This window comes from Microcaecilia unicolor, chromosome 7 (assembly GCF_901765095.1).
Source record: "Microcaecilia unicolor chromosome 7, aMicUni1.1, whole genome shotgun sequence".
Lineage (NCBI taxonomy): Eukaryota > Metazoa > Chordata > Amphibia > Gymnophiona > Siphonopidae > Microcaecilia > Microcaecilia unicolor.
In genome coordinates, this window is record NC_044037.1 from 73419459 (window position 1) to 73440420 (window position 20962).

The 20962-nt window shown below is 43.4% G+C and overlaps 1 protein-coding gene across 1 annotated transcript in view; it reads left to right on the top strand.

The window, feature by feature from the left end:
- The window catches only part of BTK (Bruton tyrosine kinase), a 126136-nt gene that overhangs the window by 21157 nt on the left and 84017 nt on the right, over positions 1 to 20962 (top strand). The window contains 2 exon segments of the mRNA XM_030209734.1: positions 13872 to 13996; positions 13999 to 14051. Of these exon segments, the coding sequence (XP_030065594.1) occupies positions 13915 to 13996; positions 13999 to 14051 (135 nt within the window). The 5' untranslated portion in view covers positions 13872 to 13914.

Sequence of the window (20962 nt, forward strand, 5' to 3'; positions counted from 1 at the left end):
GTGTCTTGGTTAAGCATATCCAATAAATGTGAATGTAAATTAATTAAATGGTGCTGTAAGGCAAGTCCTGTCTGATGAAAGCTATGACTGGTCATGGTCATTTGCAAGGTTCACTTGAAACATTGAAGCCATGTATTTTCTTTGTCAGGTGCACATAGTTTCCACCCTGCACACATGCACACATGCCTGAGAGATACTGATGTGGCCACCCAACCTCATCAGTCTGATGATTAACATCTGGATTAAGTACATAAGTATGCCATACTGGGACAGGACCGAAGGTCCATCTAGCCCAGCATCCTGTTTCCAACAGTGACCAATCGGGTCACAAGTACCTGGCAAGATCCCAAAACAGTACAATACATTTTATGCTGCTTATCCTAGAAATAAGCAGTGGATTTCCCCAAGTCCATTTTAATAATGGCTTATGGACTTTCTTTTAGGAAGCTATCCAAACATTTTAAAACCCCGCTAAGCTAACTGCTTTTACTACATTCTCTGGTAACAAATTCCAGAGTTTAATTACACATTGAGTGAAGAAATATGCTTATCTGATTCATTTAATTTACTACTTTGTAGCTTCATTGCGTGCCCCCTAGTCCTAGTATTTTTGGAAAGACTAAACAAGTGATTCACGTCTACCCGTTCCACTCCACTCATTATTTTACAGAACTCTATCATATCTCCCCTCAGCCATCTTTTCTCCAAGCTGAAGAGCCCTAGCCGCTGTAGCCTTTCCTCATAGAGAAGTCACCCCATCCCCTTTATCATTTTCATCACCCTTCTCTGTACCTTCACGTAACCAGAAACACGTGGCATGGTGGTGAAAATGACAGCATGAAGGGGTTGCAATTAAAGTGTGTCACCAGTTTTGCATGGGTTAACATGGTTAATGCATGTTGTTAATAATTAGGTTCCAGTGCATAAAACTGGATGCAGTAAAGTAATGTGTGTAAACCATGTTCATACACATTAATCAGTATCACACTTTAGTAACTCCAGCCCTAAGCAGAGGCGTAGCCACAGGTGGGCCTGGGTGGGCCAGAGCCCACCCACTTAGGGCTCAGGCCCATCCAACAGTAGCACATGTTTAGTGGTATCTGGTGGGGATCCTAATCTCTGCCAGCTGATGGTAACGAAAACGCTGCTCTCCATGATAATGGCACCTGCAAATTCTCAGTTTTTAGCGCATGCTTGCTACAGACTGCCAAGGTGGAAAGAAGTGTTATCCCACCAGCTGAGATATTTCTTTTTGGTGGTGGGGGAGAACAGTTGGTGCCCACCTACTTCTTGCCTAGGCCCACCCAAAATCTGTTGTCTGGCTACGCCCCTGGCCCTAAGTATACATGAAAATTCTTTTTTTTTCTCAGTGTAGAATCCTTTGTAAAGCTCATTAAGTTAATGCTGCTGCTTCACTGGTGGTCAGGATTTTTTTCTGTGTTGCCACTCTAGCACGTGCGATATCAGAGACACTGTGTCCTGCTAGCAAAATCAGGCAGAAACTTGGGAAATATGGTGCCTGATGCTTTATTTTTGCAGTTGCTGTTACTGATTGATGGTCAAAATTAAATTGAACAAAGTTTCAAATTAAGAGGAAACAACCAAGGGGCCGAAAAGGGGAAGGGGAAGCTGCAGTGCAGTAGATGGCTTCTGCCTAAAGAATTTTTATCTTTCAGTTTGAGAGCGATGGATAAGCTCATGAGAGGTAAATGACAACTTCAGCTTTCAAAATGCAAATACGTTTCTTGCCGCAAGCTTGTGCAGTACATTATGCAAATTGGAAGAGTTAGGAATAGAAAGTGAAGTCAGGGGATCTGGCCTGGTGCAGAGGTTTCAGCCTGTAGAAGGTGGTAGATGTGCAAAGAAACCAGGAAGGAGGGATAATGGCTGGCTTTAGTCATGACTCATGAGCCAGAGAAACAGGAGTTTAGGATTTCCCCCAGCTGTCACAGTTTTAAAAAATGACTAAGAGAACTACCGTAAAGAGTCCCACCAGTGCAAACTCATTCTGCAAAAATTACAGCAATGGTATCAGCAAAATATGTGCTGCCTGGTTCCATCCCAAAAAATCAATGTCCTTCTGTGCAGGCATGCTACCACTTGGTCCATTCTCTAGGATTTGCTCTGGTGTGGAAGAGATGCCACCTATTCAGTGCAGCCGTATTTGCTGCCTTCTTTCCTGCTTGCACCTGCTGCATGTTGATTTATTTTGTCAGACAACCAACATTTGTGTTCTCTCCATGTCAACGGACGTTGGCAAGAATTTTATATAAGGGATTGAGAATGTCTGTCTAGGGCAGTGGTTCCCAAACCTGTCCTAGGGGAACCTCAGCCAGTCAGGTTTTCAGGATATCTGCAATTAATATTCATGGGTTAGATTTACATGGAATGGAGGCAGTGCATGCAAATCTAACTCATGAATATTCATTGTGGACATCTTGAAAGCCTGAGTGGCTGGGATTCCCGCCAGGGCAGGTTTGGGAACCACTGGTCTAGGGGCAAAATAATTCTTTGAAAATTTAACAGAGCAGGACCAAAATTGTCATGGAGGGAAAACTGGTGAAAAGACACATCAGGTTCAAAAACGGGCCAGATCAAACTGGGGGGAGAGGGGGGGGGGGTCAACAGGAAAAACAAAACAACTTCCAAAATTGGCTCAGTGTATTTCTATGGGAGAAGCAGTGGCAGTTTCTGCAGCACAGAAACTTTGATACAGTAAAACACAGTAGTTAGGGAATTGCTGCTTTCAAAATGTCTTTAAACTCTTATCTATTCTCTTGGTTATAGACACATACACAGCCAACAAACACAACACAAGCAAACACAGACATTGACACACACGAAACAGACACATACACAGACAAAACAGACCTTGACACACACAACACATACACATATGGACAAACAGAAACACACAAACAAAATACAGGCATTCATACAAACACAGAGGTTGAAAAATTTCCACGAACATGTTCTAGCTGCCTTCCCCATTATTCCCCCTCCCCTACAACATTGATGGACTGTCTCTTAGCAAACGAAATGTATAAATTCTACTGTGAAACCTACTGATTGAACCATGCATTATTTATTTATTTATTAGGATGCATTTACCACCTTTTTGAAGGAATTCACTCAAGGCAGTATACAGTAAGAATTGATCAAACATGAGCAATAGGCAATTGCAGCAGTAAAAATATTCAAATAACAATACAAAGTATGGCATAGTATACTACTTATAATGTCAACACAATATGTAATAGAACATTTTAATTGATAGAGAAGAGTACAGCAGAGATGGAACCTGTAGATAGGTAAGCGAGTAAGAAGAGCTGGAAAATAAGGTGACTGATTTAAAGAAAGTTGTACATGAGGTAAGAGAGATGGCTAAATATTATCTCAGCTAGGGTAGGAGTGGAGAAATATGTCCTGTTGCAGTATGTACAGCCCGTGTCACTCCTTGTGTGTGTGAGTGAGACTATAGTGCTGGGGAGGAGACGGCTGTCTTGGTACATGTGGGTACTAATGACATAGGAAAATGTGGGAGAGAGGTTCTGGAAGCAAAATTTAGGCTCTTAGGTAGAAAGCTGAAATCCAGATCCTCCAGGGTAGCATTTTCTGAAATGCTACCTGTGCCACGCGCAGGGCCCAAGAGACAGGCAGAGCTCCAGAGTCTCAATGCGTGGATGAGACGATGGTGCAGGGAGGAGGGCTTTAGATTTGTTAGGAACTGGGCAACATTCTGGGGAAGGGGGAGCCTATTCCGAAAGGATGGGCTCCATCTTAACCAGAGTGGGACCAGGCTGCTGGCATCGGCGTTTAAGAAGGAGATAGAGCAGCTTTTAAACTAGAAATGGGGGGAAGGCCGACAGTCGCTCAAAAGAGCATGGTTCGGGATAAGGTATCTTTCAAAGATATCACCATAACAGGGAAGATAGAGTATCCTGATAGTGAGGTTGCAAAAGAGATTGTAGTAGATCGGGTATCCTTAAATAACAATAAAAATCAGACAAAAGATTGCCAATTAATACTGTCAAGTACTAAGCATGATGTACTTAGGAACAACAAACATAGTTTGAAATGTCTATATGCGAATGCCAGGAGCCTAAGAAATAAGATGGGGGAGTTAGAATATATTGCACTAAATGAAAAATTAGATATAATAGGCATCTCTGAGACCTGGTGGAAGGAGGATAACCAGTGGGACACTGTCATACCGGGGTACAAATTATATCGTAGTGATAGGGTGAATCGGATTGGTGGAGGGGTAGCATTGTATATTAACGAGAGCCTTGAATCAAATAGATTGAAAATTCTGCAGGAAACAAAATACTCCTTGGAATCACTGTGGATTGAAATTCCATGTGCAAAGGGGAAAAGGATAGTGATAGGAGTGTACTACCGTCCGCCTGGCCAGGACGAACAGACGGATGCGGAAATGTTAAAGGAAATCAGGGACGCAAACAAACTGGGCAACACAATAATAATGGGGGATTTCAATTACCCGCATATAGACTGGGTTAATGTAACATCTGTACACGCAAGGGACATAAGATTTCTTGATGAAATCAAGGACAGCTTCATGGAACAGCTAGTTCAGGAGCCGACAAGAGAAGGAAAAATACTAGACTTAGTCCTTAGTGGTGCTCATGATCTAGTGCAGGGGGTAATGGTACGAGGGCCGCTTGATAACAGTGATCATAATATGATCGGGTTTGATATTGGCATTGAAGGAAGTGAAACTAGGAAATCAAGTACGCTAGCGTTTAACTATAGAAAAGGTGATTACGACAAAATGAGAAAAATGGTGAAAAAAAGACTGAAAGGAGCAGCTCGCAGAGTAAAAAACTTGCGTCAGGCGTGGATGCTGTTTAAAAACACCATCCTGGAGGTTCAGGACAAATATATTCCACGTATTAGAAAAAAGGGAAAAAAGACTAAACGTCAGCCGGCGTGGCTAAACAGTAAGATAAAGGAAGTCATTAGAGCCAAAAAACAATCCTTCAGAAAGTGGAGAAGAGAACCAACTGAAAGTAACAGGATAGATCATAAGGAATGCCAAGCCAAATGCAAAGCGGAGATAAGGAGGGCAAAAAAGGACTTTGAGAAGAAATTAGCGTTGGAAGCAAAAATACATAGTAAAAATTTTTTAGATACATTAAAAGCAGGAAACCGGCCAAAGAGTCGGTTGGGCCGCTGGACGAAAATGGTGTTAAAGGGGCGATCAGGGAGGACAAAGCCGTAGCGGAGAAATTAAATGAATTCTTTGCTTCGGTCTTCACCGAGGAGGATTTGGGGGGGACACCGGTGCCGGAAAGAATATTTGAAGCGGGGGAGTCGGAGAAACTAAACGAATTCTCTGTAACCTTGGAGGATGTAATGGGTCAGTTCAGCAAGCTGAAGAGTAGTAAATCACCGGGACCTGATGGTATTCATCCCAGAGTATTAATAGAACTAAAAAATGAACTTGCGGAGCTACTGTTAGAAATATGCAATCTGTCCCTAAAATCGAGTGTAGTACCGGAAGACTGGAGGGTAGCCAATGTTACTCCGATTTTTAAGAAGGGTTCCAGAGGAGATCCGGGAAATTATAGACCGGTGAGTCTGACGTCGGTGCCGGGCAAGATGGTGGAGGCTATTATTAAGAATAAAATTGCAGAGCATATACAAAAACATGGACTGATGAGACAAAGTCAGCACGGATTTAGTGAAGGGAAGTCTTGCCTCACCAATCTAATGCATTTTTTTGAGGGGGTAAGCAAACATGTGGACAATGGGGAGCCGGTTGATATTGTATATCTGGATTTTCAGAAGGCGTTTGACAAAGTGCCGCACGAAAGACTCCTGAAGAAATTGCAGAGTCATGGAATCGGAGGTAGGGTATTATTATGGATTAAGAACTGGTTGAAAGATAGGAAGCAGAGAGTAGGATTGCGTGGCCAGTATTCTCAGTGGAGGAGGGTAGTTAGTGGGGTCCCGCAGGGGTCTGTGCTGGGTCCGTTGCTTTTTAATGTATTTATAAATGACCTAGAGATGGGAATAACTAGTGAGGTAATTAAATTCGCCGATGACACAAAATTATTCAGGGTCGTCAAGTCGCAGGAGGAATGTGAACGATTACAGGAGGACCTTGCGAGACTGGGAGATTGGGCGTGCAAGTGGCAGATGAAGTTCAATGTTGACAAGTGCAAAGTGATGCATGTGGGTAAGAGGAACCCGAATTATAGCTACGTCTTGCAAGGTTCCGCGTTAGGAGTTACGGATCAAGAAAGGGATCTGGGTGTCGTCGTCGATGATACGCTGAAACCTTCTGCTCAGTGTGCTGCTGCGGCTAGGAAAGCGAATAGAATGTTGGGTGTTATTAGGAAGGGTATGGAGTCCAGGTGTGCGGATGTTATAATGCCGTTGTATCGCTCCATGGTGCGACCGCACCTGGAGTATTGTGTTCAGTACTGGTCTCCGTATCTCAAAAAAGATATAGTAGAATTGGAAAAGGTACAGCGAAGGGCGACGAAAATGATAGTGGGGATGGGACGACTTTCCTATGAAGAGAGGCTGAGAAGGCTAGGGCTTTTTAGCTTGGAGAAGAGACGGCTGAGGGGAGATATGATAGAAGTGTATAAAATAATGAGTGGAATGGATCGGGTGGATGTGAAGCGACTGTTCACGCTATCCAAAAATACTAGGACTAGAGGGCATGAGTTGAAGCTACAGTGTGGTAAATTTAAAACGAATCGGAGAAAATTTTTCTTCACCCAACGTGTAATTAGACTCTGGAATTCGTTGCCGGAGAACGTGGTACGGGCGGTTAGCTTGACGGAGTTTAAAAAGGGGTTAGATAGATTCCTAAAGGACAAGTCCATAGACCGCTATTAAATGGACTTGGAAAAATTCCGCATTTTTAGGTATAACTTGTCTGGAATGTTTTTACGTTTGGGGAGCGTGCCAGGTGCCCTTGACCTGGATTGGCCACTGTCGGTGACAGGATGCTGGGCTAGATGGACCTTTGGTCTTTCCCAGTATGGCACTACTTATGTACTTATGTACTTATGAGTTAGTTACTTCTTCAATTAAAGGCCTGGTTGAACAGCCAAGCTTTCACCTGCTTCCTGAAGTAGAGATCATTACTATGTGTAATGCCAACTGATAACTGTTGCTATGTGACAGTGGCACCCTTTGGTTAAATTATAAAATCTCTCCTTTGAAATCTTTTAACAGTGATGTCTTGTAGTTTGAGATACTATCACACTTGGTTTCATTTTATTATTGCTTCCAAACCAACAGAATGCTTGTGCAATGCCTCATTCAAATTACCATCTCCCTTCTCTCTTCCAGGTCAAAAACACACACAGAGACAACACAGATGTACCACGCACACATGCCTGCACACACACACACAGTTTGGGAAAATATCCGTAAGCCATGCTTTTCCCACTTGTTCTGTCTTTCATTCTCTCCCAGACATACTCTTGCTTTCTGTCCTGGAGCTGCAAAAGAGAGAGATTACCTCCACACTATCTTTCAGAAATCTGCCACCATGGATCTCACCCTCTGCTGGCTAGTAACAAAACATTAGAAGCAAGGGTTCAGTTTTTTTAATTATTTTTGTTTGATCTTTTTGTCCTATGTGTCTTTTCCCTAGGATTAGTAGTGCATGGCTGAAAGAGTGTTAGTTGAGGAGTGTGGATATATGTGTGTAGGGTACATCCTGATATTGTGCACCTCTGAGAGCGGTTGTGAGGAGGAGGGTATGATTGGGACAGGAAAACAATGTGAATAATGCATTGAAACATATGTGCAGTAGGAAGGGACTGTCGATATTGGTCTTCTGTACACTAGTGTTATGCACTTTAGCAATAGTGGAACCAGTGGCGCAGCCATGGAGGGGGGGAGCGAGGCCCTAGGCCCCCCATTTTGGGTTCAGGCCCGCCAAAATTGTGGCACCATCTGCTGCTATGGCTGGTGAGGATCTCCAAGGCCCGCCAGCAAAACAGGCCCTCCACTGGTGGCCTGGCAGTCAGCAGTATTCTCCATGGGCCACCGCCATCACGTCAGCCCCCCCTGCACATGCTCAGTTTTTATACATGTACGAAAGCGGAGCATGCATAGGGGGAGGGAACAGAACGGCAGGATACCAGTGGAGGACCTCTTCTGCTGGTGGGGCTTGGGGATCCCTGCCAGCTCAAGTACTTGGGGGTCATGTAGGGGGAAGGATAAAAGCTAGTTAGACTTACTTCTGCTTGGTGGTTGAGAAAATGTGTGGCTCCCAGAATGTGGGCTTGGACCCCCTTCTGAATTCTCTTTTACTTTTCTGGCGGGGATGCTGAGCCCTGCCAGCCAAGTAAATAGACTGCTGCTGCTCCCCGCTCCTTGTTTCCATCTCTGAGCAGCAGGCTGGTATTTCTCGTGCATGTGAGAGAAGTCCCAGTATGCTACTCAGAGACAGAAACAAGCAGCGGGGAGTGGTGGCAGTCCATTTATTGGCTGGTGGGGCTCGGAATCCCCACCAGCAAAGGGATGCTTATAGTGCCTGCACGAGGGGGGCAGAGAGAAGCATGCATTGCCCCCACCAGTCCACCCCTGCCCCTCCCCAAATTGCAGGGCTGGCTACGCCTGTTGTTAAAAATTTACCAGCACACCCCTGCGTGTATGCCACTTACACTTGACTTTACAGAATAGCACTCCGTCGATTTGCTGCCACTTATACATAAATGTTGTGCAACTGTATGCGCACTGTTATAGAATTACCTTTTTATATGTTACAAAATTGTCCATCAAAGAAAACAACAGAAGGAGCGTGGAAGTGAGCTGTGGATCAGTGGTGGTTTCCCGCCGTGTCCAATTCTGAGCGACGTTTGTTTCTGTTTTAATTGCATAGACACTACTCACAGTAGTCTAGCTGACTGTAAAGGTAGAAGGACTCCTGACTAGAGAATAACACAGGGACGGGGACCCGCAGTAACCTGGGGATAGGGACAGAGTTTGCGGGGACGGGGACAGAGCCCATGGGGACAGGGACAAACTTTGTCCCCATGTCACTTTCTACTTTGAAGCCTGTTAATTAACTGGACTGTTATTTATGTTTGATGCAGATGATATTTTTATTTTTTGGAAAAACAAGCTAACAAGATGGCCACAACTAGCAAAATTTCCATGAGGGATCCTGTACATTCCTGCCACCAGCACATCTTCTAAGAAGACATCTTCTTTTGCAAGTAGGACTGTGGAAGACAGGAGAGCTAGACTGAATCCTGAGATTGTTGATGACTTATTCATCCACAGATTAAAAAATCATAACAGTGCTTCATTGGGCATATTTCTCCCCTCTAGGGCATATAGAACGGGTTGTATTTTGTACCCCTGGACATTTTAATAGGGCAAATTAGGAATCCTTGGGGTAGTAGAACTCAGCTATTGTTGGGGTTGGAAGGGTAGAGGGTGGTGGTGAGGAGGGTTATTATAGATGTTCGCTGTTATTATTGTTTTCTATATGTAATTTATACACAATAGTTGCACAGCATATTGTTCCTTTTTATCTACTATAATAAAAATCACCTCCAACGTTCTGAAGCTGACTCCTTGGCACTGTGGCAGTGTAGGGTTTGTAAGTCTGTAGTTCAGCGTTTGATTGGCTCTCACTGTCCGCAACATCACAACAACGAGGACCCAATGAATGCTCAACCCGCCTGCCCGCACCGTCATTGCTACACAACACAAACCCATGGTGGCGATTTTCCTCTCTCCCCTGCCCCCCCCGGCACCCACCGATTCTCCGTCGCTCCTTTGAAAGCCCTGCCCGTCTGTAGCCTTCCCTTCCAGTTCGTTCCCTCAGAGTCCTGTCCTCGTGGAAAGAGGCACTGATGTCAGAAGGCGGGACTCACAGGGAACGAACTCGAAGGGAAGGCTACAGACAGGCAGGGCTTTCAAAGGAGCGACGGAGAATCGGTGGGTGCCGGGGGGCAGGGGAGAGAGGAGAATCGCTGGGTCGCTACAGGGGGGGCAGGGGTCAGAGGAGAATCACTGGGTGGCTGGAGAGAGGGCAGGGGAGAGAGGAGAATCGCTGGGTGGTTACAGGGGGGGTCAGGGGAGAGAGAAGCATCGCTGAGTGACTGGAGGGGGAGCAGGGGACAGAGGAGACAGTCTCACTCTGTCACACACACACACACTCGCACATTCACTCTCTCTCTCTCACACACAGTCACTGTCAAACACACTCTGTCAAACATACACACTCCAAGGAAAACCTTGCTAGCGCCCGTTTCATTTCTTTCAGAAACGGGCCTTTTTTACTAGTACTTTAATAAAAAAATTTAAATATAAAATCATAATTGTTCGAGGCTTCTGCAGATGTTGACAGAGGACACAGCCCATGGGGATGGAGCAGGGACAGGGCGGGGACGGAGACAGGGCATGTGGGGATGGGGCGGGGACGGAGATAGGGCCAGCGGGGACGGGGCGGGGATGGCTACAGAGCCCAAGGGGATGGGACAGGGACAAACTTTGTCCCCGTGTCATTCTCTACTCCTGACGCAGGCACACATGATTTACATTTTATGAATGAAGGGTGCCTTGTGCATTCATCAAATCCTACCTTCTTTAATTCCTCACTACTTCTCATGTTGCAAAATTGTCCATGCAATATATGGGTAAACTTATGCACGTGGAGCCTGTATACACGTTTACTCACTGTTTGAAGAGGCATACCAGAGGGTGCGGTGGGTGCAGTTTGTACTTATGCACACTTTTTTGAGACATCAAGCTTCTATGTGTAGATCAACCCTGAAAAATTATGTGCCTCAAAGAGGAGGTATAAATATGTGAGCTGGGGGTCCCAAATCCTAGTGTTAACCCCTACCTCTGTACATGCTGGATAAAGCAAGGGAGAGCTGTGCCCTGGAATCAGCAGGAGTCCACATTGAGGGCTTTTCTACAGAGCAGTTATTAAGCCCAACCCTGTAGGAAGAACTGGGAGGGTAGTAAGTAGTCTATATGTATACTCAAGGTTTTTGGTGTCATAATATCTTTTCTTGTGAAACTCTGAAGGTCAGAAGGGAGAAGTTTGCCTGAAAGCAAGCCAACCACCTTCTCTGCTTCACTTCAGGTAGCAGGGCTTGGAATAGGGAAACACTGTTCCAATAAGAAAAGTAGGAGAAAGGTGGCTACTTAATTCTGTAAGCTGACCTGGATGCTCTGATTTAGCTTTCACACGCTGGCCCCCAGCCTCCCTAGGTGCAGGTGTGGAGAGAGCCATGTGAAATGTTCTTTTTTTTTTTTACCAAGCTTGCCTGTTGGTGGACTAACCCAAGTCAGCGGGATCTCTGAGCTCTCAAGGTGTGCAGGTTCCCTCATATCAAACAAAAAAGAGACAGAGCTGCAGGTGAAATAATTCCTCAGGAGAGATTGCTGCTAGCCCTAAAAGGGGAGGGGAGCCTATGCCAGTAAACTCTGCTAGAATCCCAGGAACGCTGTTAGAAGGGAGAAGAAGGAGGAGCCAAGTCTTCTCAATAGAAGAGGAGAATAATGCTGTTGTTGTAAATACTGTTGTATATCTAGTAAAGAAATTGTAACTACCTAAGTGTTCATCTTGCTACTACTATTCTTCTTGATTATTGACTTCCTGAAGTTTGACCTTTTGGGTGACTTAAATTGGCATTTCCAGTTGCCTGTGTGTGGAGTGTACTCATATTTAGCAACATCCCCCTTAGGGTGGAGAGCAGAGTGGTAACCAAAGACCAAAGAGAGTCGTAAAGAGTAAGGCCCTAAAAGATAAGGTTTCACCCCCCCCACCCCCACCCCACCCCCACTGGACCCAACATCTTATAGTTTGTGTATCCCAGAAATCACCCCAGCCACATATCCACTTGGGGATCTCTATAAAAGCAATTTTCAAACTGCAGGTGTACTTTTGTTTTGAAATTCCCGAAAAACTCTATCCAGAGGAAAGCAAGCACATACCTTTCACCTGTGCACACTGTATAAACTTACCACCATAATGTTTTACTGAAGACTCAGTACAATGTGCTCCCTTCTGGCATGAGGCAACAAACCTACCTGTAGATTTTATCCTAATTTCTCCCTATAGGAAAATATAACCTTAGTATAAGGATGTTACAAATGCCTTTAACAAAGTCACCAAACACAATGGTAGGATAATCTCAGAACAGACCCATCTATGACAGCATTTAAGAAATGATCTACTACTTACTACTACTACTTATCATTTCGAAAGCGCTACTATATGTACGCAGAGCTGTACACTTGAATATGTAGAGACAGTCCCTGCTCGACAGAGCTTACACTCTAATTAGGACAGACGACAGAACAAACAAGAGATAAGGGAATATTAAGTGAGATGATAAAATAAGGGTTTGCACAGAGTGAATAAGGGTTTAGGAGTTAAAAGCAGCATCAAAAGGTGGGCTTTTAGCTTAGATTTGAAGACGGCCAGAGATGGAGCTTGACGTACCGGCTCAAGAAGTCTATTCCAGGCATATGGTGCAGCAAGATAAAAAGAACGGAGTCTGGAGTTAGCAGTGGAGGAGAAGGAGTGGCAGATAAGAGAGATTTACCCAGTGAATGGAGTTCCCGGGGAGGAATGTAGGGAGAGATGAGAGTGGAGAGGTACTGAGGAGCTGCAGAGGTGAATGCACTTAGAGGTCAATAAGAGCAGTTTGAACTGTATGCGGAAACGGAATAGGAAGCCAGGGAAGTTGACTTGAGGAGAGGGCTAATATGAGCATAACGACACTGGCGGAATATTAGTCCTGCAGCAGAATTTTGAACAATTGAAGAGGAGAGAGATGGCTAAGTGGGAGACCTGTAAGAAGCAAGTTGCAATAGTCTAAGCGAGAGGTGATAAGAGTGTGGATGAGGGTTTCTGGTAGTGTGGCTCAGAAAGTGTGATCTGTGGGTGATGATGGGAGGAAATAGTGCTCATGGTGGTAAGGGTAGAGAGACCTTGCTTTCCCAGTGTATTTTTATACATTTGTTTCTTCCAGCAGCCTTGGTTACTTCCTCATCCCCATACAACATCAAAGAGTGGCTCTCATCAGGACTCTTTCTAGCCAGAGAGCTAGTGTGATGCTGCTCATTGTCTGCCGGATGGCTACAGTATCGATAGCCATCTTCCTCCCTTCTGGGCCTGAGTGCACCATCTACACAGCATATGAAGGCCAAATGGCCGCAACAGATGGGGATCTTACACCAAAATCCCCACGTCATAGCACAGTGCTGTGGTCTTAGCCACCAAGCCACCTCCTCCCCCTTGCATTAATCTGACTTCCCTTTCCTTCTCTCTTTAATTCTGATACACACTCTAGAATCCTTGTTCAGAACAGTAGCAGAAAATTACTATATAAAAGAAGCTGATCCAGCTCTGCAAATGAAGGTGGATGACTTCGTCAGAGTGATGAGATTTCCAGACTTGTATTCACATGGCAATGAATTATCAACAATATCTTCTTTTTATACGTCAGGGGAAAAAGTCTGAACATGCAGATCTATTGAGCAGAGTCTAGAACATAATGTGTGTGTGTACAATGCAATGTAAATACTATTTACAAAAATAAAATCACAATTAAAAAAATAACAATTTACAATACAAATGCAAAAATATATATTGATAGTAGCACTTGCTGGAAGGGCACCACAATCGGCCTCTAACAGTTTTAATAAAGGGTCTGATGACTTGTATTGACTACCATGATTTGGGTTTGAAAGCTGTTCAGTTTTCACTGTTCTGCAGAATTAGACCTAGAGGCTCAATGTGTTTCCTTCTTCTTCTGACTGCTATGCAGAGATACTATATTTGTTTTGAAAAAAACATCAGAAGGCTATTGAGAAACCTTGAACGTTTGACCTTTTACTTTGCACAGACAGGAACAAGAGTGGGAGGCTGAAGGCAAAGAGCAGAAAGACATGACTACAATTTTGGAGAGCATTTTCCTGAAGCGATCTCAACAGAAGAAAAAGACATCACCACTCAACTTTAAGAAGAGGCTGTTATTCTGACTGAGAACAAACTCTCCTACTATGAGTACGACTTTGACCGTGGGGTGAGTTTAATGGGTTAGAAAAATGAGCAGATAATCTCCAGAATACAGTGACATAGTTCTATCATAGTATTAGATCTTCCAGTATTACCAGGATAGAACACAATTCTCATTAGTGCACAGTGCATAATACAGCCAACCATCACCTTCTAGAAGTCTTAATATGCCTCTAGAAAAAGCTAGGCGAAGTTCTGCCACCTTCAACACCAGGGGTCTCCAAATATATTGGACTAAGGGCCACATGGGACCTTTCAAATCATTGACAGAGCCAGGGAGTTTTCTGAGCTGTAAGGTCCTCCCAATCCATCACCCCTGCCAAAAGAAGTACCTCCTTCCACCTCTTGCAGAAAACTTGGTTAAGGTTCTCAGACCATAGTTCAGGGACCCGTGGCATAGAAGGTAACAGTCAAGCATCTCCCCTTGACTTGGTCCAGTATCTCCCTCTCCACACAGTTGAGCATCTCCTCCCTCTCTCTTCCTCTCTCCAGCCCATGGTCCAGCAACTTTTGTCCCCCACTTCATGGTCCAGTATCTTCCCTATCACCCCTCTCTTGTCCTTACCCTTTCCCCACACAGGCTAGCATCTCTCCTCTCTCCCCCAGGATCCTGCATTTCCTCTTTCCCTCCTGCCACAGTTGTACCCACTGGATTCACAGCAGCAACAACAGTTAAAGGAAATCCTACCTCACACTCCCTGGAGGCTTCCCTCTGCGCTCTGCCATGTCCTGCCCCTCTGACTCACTTTCTGTTTCTGGCAGACTGCAAGAAAGACTTGAGTCATGTGAGGTAGAATTTATGTAATTGCTGTCACTGCTACTACAAGCCTAGTGGATGCACAGAAGAGAAGTTAAAATTTGTATGGGCCAGGACCCATATAATGCTGGGAGCATCAAGCAGGCTGATTTTGGACCACACACCAGAGGGAGTGGGCAGGGCCAGCTTAACCATTAGGCAGATTCATTGAATACCAACTTAACACAATTAGCACATTTTCAGGATTTCCCCAATGAATATGCATGAGATCTATGTATGCAAATACATCTGATTGTATGCAAATACAGGCTCATGCATATTCATTGGAGAAATCCTGAAAACCCGATTTGGCAAGGGCTGAAGTTGGACATCTCCAGAAGAGGTGCTGTGAGAGGACTTCCAGAGCAGGACAGAACTTCACTAATAAATTATTTGCTGGAAATTGCTTTTAAGCTTGGGGAAGGTAGACTTAGGTATCTGTGTCTTATTGTTTAAGTTACTCTGCTTATTTAGCAAAAGCAGTTTAAGGAATAGAGGTTTTTTTGTTTTTTGTTTCTTTAGCTTTTAAAGTCTCTATGACAGTTTCATAGGCTAGCAGTTAAGGAAATATTCTAGAGTTTATCATAGCATCAGTGTAGAGCAGAGCTGATAGTCACAGGAACCTCAGTTTAGGAGTTTAAATTCCCTCCTACCTACCTACCACCCCAGTTACCATCCACCCCTGGCCTGATCTGTGATTTATAGGCCCTGAACTAATTAGAAGAGTGAGGTTTCCTTGAAGGATATTATATAACAGGACATTTAGGGAATCCCAATAGAGAGGTTTCAACAAAGGTGAAGGTAGAACAGGGCAAAGAATGCAAATATCCGTCAACTTCTAAGCAGCTTGTAGATGCAAGGGGAAACAGTGAAAACATGTAAGCACCCTCAGATGAATATCTGAGATGGTAGATATTAAAGGACTGAGCCTCCCCAATATCCTTCCTTTCCCTCTCCCCACGCACTAAGATCCTCCCCCCGCAAGACCCTCCACTCCTGCCTCCCCCCAGTGGTGAGGTAAGCCCCCCCCTGGCCTTACCTACATACCCTGGTAGTCCAGTGGGGTCGTTGGGGGCAAGAGCGCAGTTCCTTCACACTGGCCCCCTGTGGGGCCTCGGGAAAATGGGTGCCGCAGTCTCTCGTGGCAGCTTGCGATACTCACCCTCCCCCCGCCTCCTCTGACATCTGTCCTATAGAAGCAATTGCTACTGCAGTCACAAGAGCTCCATAGGTGGCTGCAGAAAACCCAACCAACTGCAATGGGTACGGACTGCACTCCTTGTCAGCCTCTAGTCCAGAGTTTCTCAACTCGATCCTTGAGACAACACTTAGCCAGTCAGGTTTTCAGGATGCCCACAAGAAATACCTGAGATAGATTTGAATACAATGGATGTAGGCAAGCAAAATTCATCTCATGTATATCTTGAAAAACAGACTGGCTTGTGTGTCCCAAGGAGCTGAGTTGAAGAAAAATCCCTGCTCTAGTCCCATCTCCCCCACACCCTTTGCACCTTTTCACCTTTCTCCCTGATAGAAGTAGTGGGGAATCGCCCCTCACATCCATTTGTCTTCCATCAGCTCCACTCCTACTTCCACAATCCGTTGTCATGGGCCTAGTTATTGCTGGGAGGGGAGAGTGAGAAGATTCAGCAATGTAACCTTGCTTATACAGAACTATGCATGCTTTTTCTGAAACGTGCTCAGAGAAAGTAGGTAGCAATCAAAGCAGCTAGGTGCTGTTATTTCCCTTTGATTATCGCCCAATAAAGTGCAATTTGGGAAGCGGATTATAGTGCCTGTGGAGTTAATATCGCCACTGCCGAGTGGTGAGTATTTACCTCAAAAAACCAGATCACTGCTTAGAAGCAGTGAAAATGGAAACAAGGATACAGTAACTAAAAAACTAAGGGGTAACAAATGGCCTTAGAGCGCCCTTATGTGGGTCATTCCCATGTGCTAAGGCCATTTTTACCATAGCTGTAAAAAAACCCCACGATTTTCTTTTTTTTTTTTTTTTCGTTAATGGCCGTGTGCTAATGTTGACATTAGCCTATGCACACTTAAAAATTACCGCGGGAATACTTGCCGCCACTTATTTTGTAGGCAGTAAGGGCTCCCATGATGTATTTGTAGATCACACTAATTCTACCTTAATTGGAGAAGATAAGGGCATCTGTACTATCTGCCCCTGAACCTATCAGGCGGTTAAGGTTTTACCGCTACTGATAACTGCATAGCAGAGGCTGGGAACTCTTCCAACAGTTTCCAGAGAGGCTTTGCAGTTAATGTACACCGCCTTGAGTGAATTCTTCAAAAAGGCGGTAAATAAATCCTAATAATAAATTTGTGGTAACTGCAAACCTTTACCATGCTGTAATTAAAGGACCCCTCAGTGTAAGCCTCTTAAAAAAGATCATATAAATTATCACTGGTCAGTATTATGCCAAAAATAATCAATTTCACAGTGTATCAGAAACAACAGAAAGCAGTGTTCCATATCACTCAAACGAGATGCACTGGGAACACGGAATCAGAAAGGCCTTCTCTCTACTCACTTTCTGTTTCAAAAAAAAAAAGTTATTGATTGTGTTATGGAAGCAATAGTCAGTCTCTGTGCAATCCTCGCACTCATAGACAATTAGAACCTGTGGGCTATGTAACAATAATGAAAGCAATATATATGCAGGTAGTTTTGTATCATTATTGCGGAAAAGCCAAATAAAAAATTATCTGCAGAAATCTGCCCTTCCATTCTCTTTGGGTAATTTTTCTAGGCAAATGAAGTGCATTGTTCTGATCTGCATCCTCCTCTCTGCCCCTGAGACCATCTCTTCAGTTTGCATATTGTTAAACTATATGCCTGCCTTTACCTGGATACAGATTGAACATAATCGAAGTCCTGATTTTCATGGCTTAAATACTATTTTATCTTCAAAAATGAAAGTTATATCCTTAATTCTAATGGTGGGGGGATGGTTTGCAAACTTTTCTCCTCCGCCTTCTAACCGCTCAAACTGACATGGGCACATTTTCTTCTTCCCCTTCCCCCTCTCTGCTCTTTACACACTGCTTCTTGCACTGGTCTCCTCCTGCCCCAGGCATGATCCCTGCACTATCTCTCTTTTTCTCTCCTAATCCAAGTGCTCTCCGCTCTTTCTCTCCATCTATCTCAGGCTCTCTCCTTTCCATCTCCTCAAGGCCAGTTCTAACCAGCCTCTAACCAGGTTCCCACCTGTTTGAACTGTTGTTTCTGGCATATGGCCCACATGAACTGACAACCAGTTCTTTCTCCTGGTTCAAGAGAATGACACAAGCAGTATGCAGCCATCCCCAACACTCTACTCATAGCTTAAGTGCAAAAAATCTGTCCCTAACTCCATTGGGTGCTTGCCTGGGATCCCAAAATTGTTTTCACCTAATTTGTATCACATCTGGATAAATCCTGGTTTTATATTGCAAACAAACAGACCTGCCCGTCTTAAAAAAAAAAGATTTTATTCCCAAGTCTCTATCCAGCCAGCCCCTTAATTTCAGGATATGCTGATTCATGTATGTACTGATGATTGTTCTGCAATGTACGAAGAGGTATTCAAGCTTAAGACCTGACTTAATTTTCCACGTGACCTGTTTTGAAATTAGGATTGCATGCCAGTTATTTCATTTTCTTTGGAACGTAGGAGGAGTAGCCTATTGGTTAGAGCACTAGGCTGATAACCAGGGAAAACCAGTTCAAATCCCACTGACACTCCTTGTGGCCTTGGGCAAGTCAATTAGCCCTCCATTGTTTATGTTTATTAAAACTTAATATACCGCTTAACTAGTACAAAACAAAGTGGTTTACAAAAATATATATAAAAAATAAAACAGAAATAAAATTGAAAGAACATCAAAATACTAAAAAGATCTCCTTCTTCATTTGAGTTGGGATAACACCTACCCGAATGAAATTTCACTCTGGTATAATACTACTTTCCGAAGTCCTAAATCATCCTTTCTCAGTTGGTATATATGGAAACAAGCAGGACTGTTGTCACTTTCTCAAATCTCTTCCAGAGGCTCTCTGAATTCGTTGAAAGCTTACAAACCCTCTACAATCTACCACAACAAAAACTTCCTAACTGGTATTTTCTCACAATCTTATTAAAATACCATAGATATCTCAAATTTCAACCCATCCCCCTCAAATTTATGACTGGATACAAACCCTTCTGTCTACAAATAAACTGCTTCAAGAATTTATAAAGAAATACAGCATTGGATCGTACGGAACAACTAATTGACCTGGTCAATATTCTGGTCGAAATCTAACCGTCCTACCATGTCAGCATCTATAACACAATCCTCTTATTACATTTCCATAAAGCTTGTTGGACTCCTCCAAGTTAACTAAACCTCTCAGTCATAAATAATATCTCTTTCTAGTGTTGGCCTGTTCTCAGAAATATGGGGATTTAAAACATATTTTTATTCCAATGCTCTAATGTCAGCCTTTCTAGAAGGCAGTATGGGCAGAATATCATCTATTATCCAGTATACCTATTTATTGTTACCATACGCTCAGCCAGCCCTGATCTCATACTCCCAGAAACCTTTTTTAAATGTTCAACATTATGCTGGCAATTGCTTGACACTGGAAGGATAATTATAACCTTCATTTACTGAATGGTGATCTTGCCTTTGTTCAGTAAAGAAATACGAAACAGCACATGCCATCTGATATAATGGACTTTCACAATCAAGAAAGACATGGCTACCTTTAGAAGAATTTTGACTCCTTAAATTCATAACTGACAAAGCATTCTCCAGTGTATAAATACCAACTGATATTTTAATTATAATGTTTTTCTGACACTCATTCTAACAAGTACACAGCGATGAAAGTTTAAAGTTTTAAGTTAAGTTAAACTTGTGTTGTTATTTATAATGTAATTCATTTATGCTGGATAATACTATATACATCCTTTTTTGAATGAATATGTGCATTGAAAATTTTCAGTAGAAATATTAAAAATGAAATTTTGAAATAACTCCTGTCATATAATAGGAAAACCTCAATCATTCATATCAAGAATTCACTCATTACCACATTATTATCCTTTATTATAATGCTTATGGTCTGCAAATCTGCTAATATATCCTACTGCTATCCCGTTCAACCTCAAAGGCCTGCTTTAAAAAGAAGGTTTTTTAACAGGACCTTAAACCATAAATCTGCTTCTACCCGAATGGCATGTGGTAAGTTATAGGGATCGATTACCAAGGTGGGTAACGAAGAACGCTACAGATGTATCAGAGACAAGCAAGGGAGTAGTGTGAAGAAATGACACTTCCAAAGACGTGAGGAGTCAAAGATGTCATATGCAGAATTTATTAACAAATAACAAGCTGTAGACTCAACTTGTAGACTTGACATGGTGCTGTGTTTTGGTGCTGGTCACACAAGCTTCAAGAGTCTGAGTCAGCTTTGCATTCCAATGAAGCTCAATTTTTGACCCATCAGTTTATTACAACTGCAAAACTTGAGGTGCTCACATACAGCGTTACACAGCGTCTCATACCCATCAACTCAGACTCCTGAGCAAGGTATACAGGTTGTTATTTGTGAATAAATTCTGTACATGACATCTTTGACTCCCTTTCATCTTTGGAAGAGTCATTTATTCACACTACTTCCTTGCTTGTCTATGTGGTAAGTTATTCCATATATAAGGTGCCACATAAAAAAAAGCCCTAGATTGCGTTGAGAACCATCTAGCTCTTACTAATGAGGCACAATCATTCTATTGTCTTGCAAAGACCTAAGTACGTTATTTGGGATGTAAGGGAGAGTCATAGATTTCAAGTAACTTGGCCCCTGCCCATAGTACGCTTTATGGGCTAGAGTCAGAACCTTGAATTGTATGCTATATAGTGTGCCTCAGGAACAAATGTAAACCACAAGCCCTCCAGGAATAGGGAAATACCTAGTGTACCTGAATATAACTCATATTTGGGCTACTTTTGAAAAGGTGTGGGCTAAATCCAACTTCCCTAAGCCCAGAGGCAGCAGAGTACATGGAGAATAGGGTGTGGCAGCGGTGAGCATTAGGGAAACTTTTATTTTTATTTTTGCTGTTTTCCTA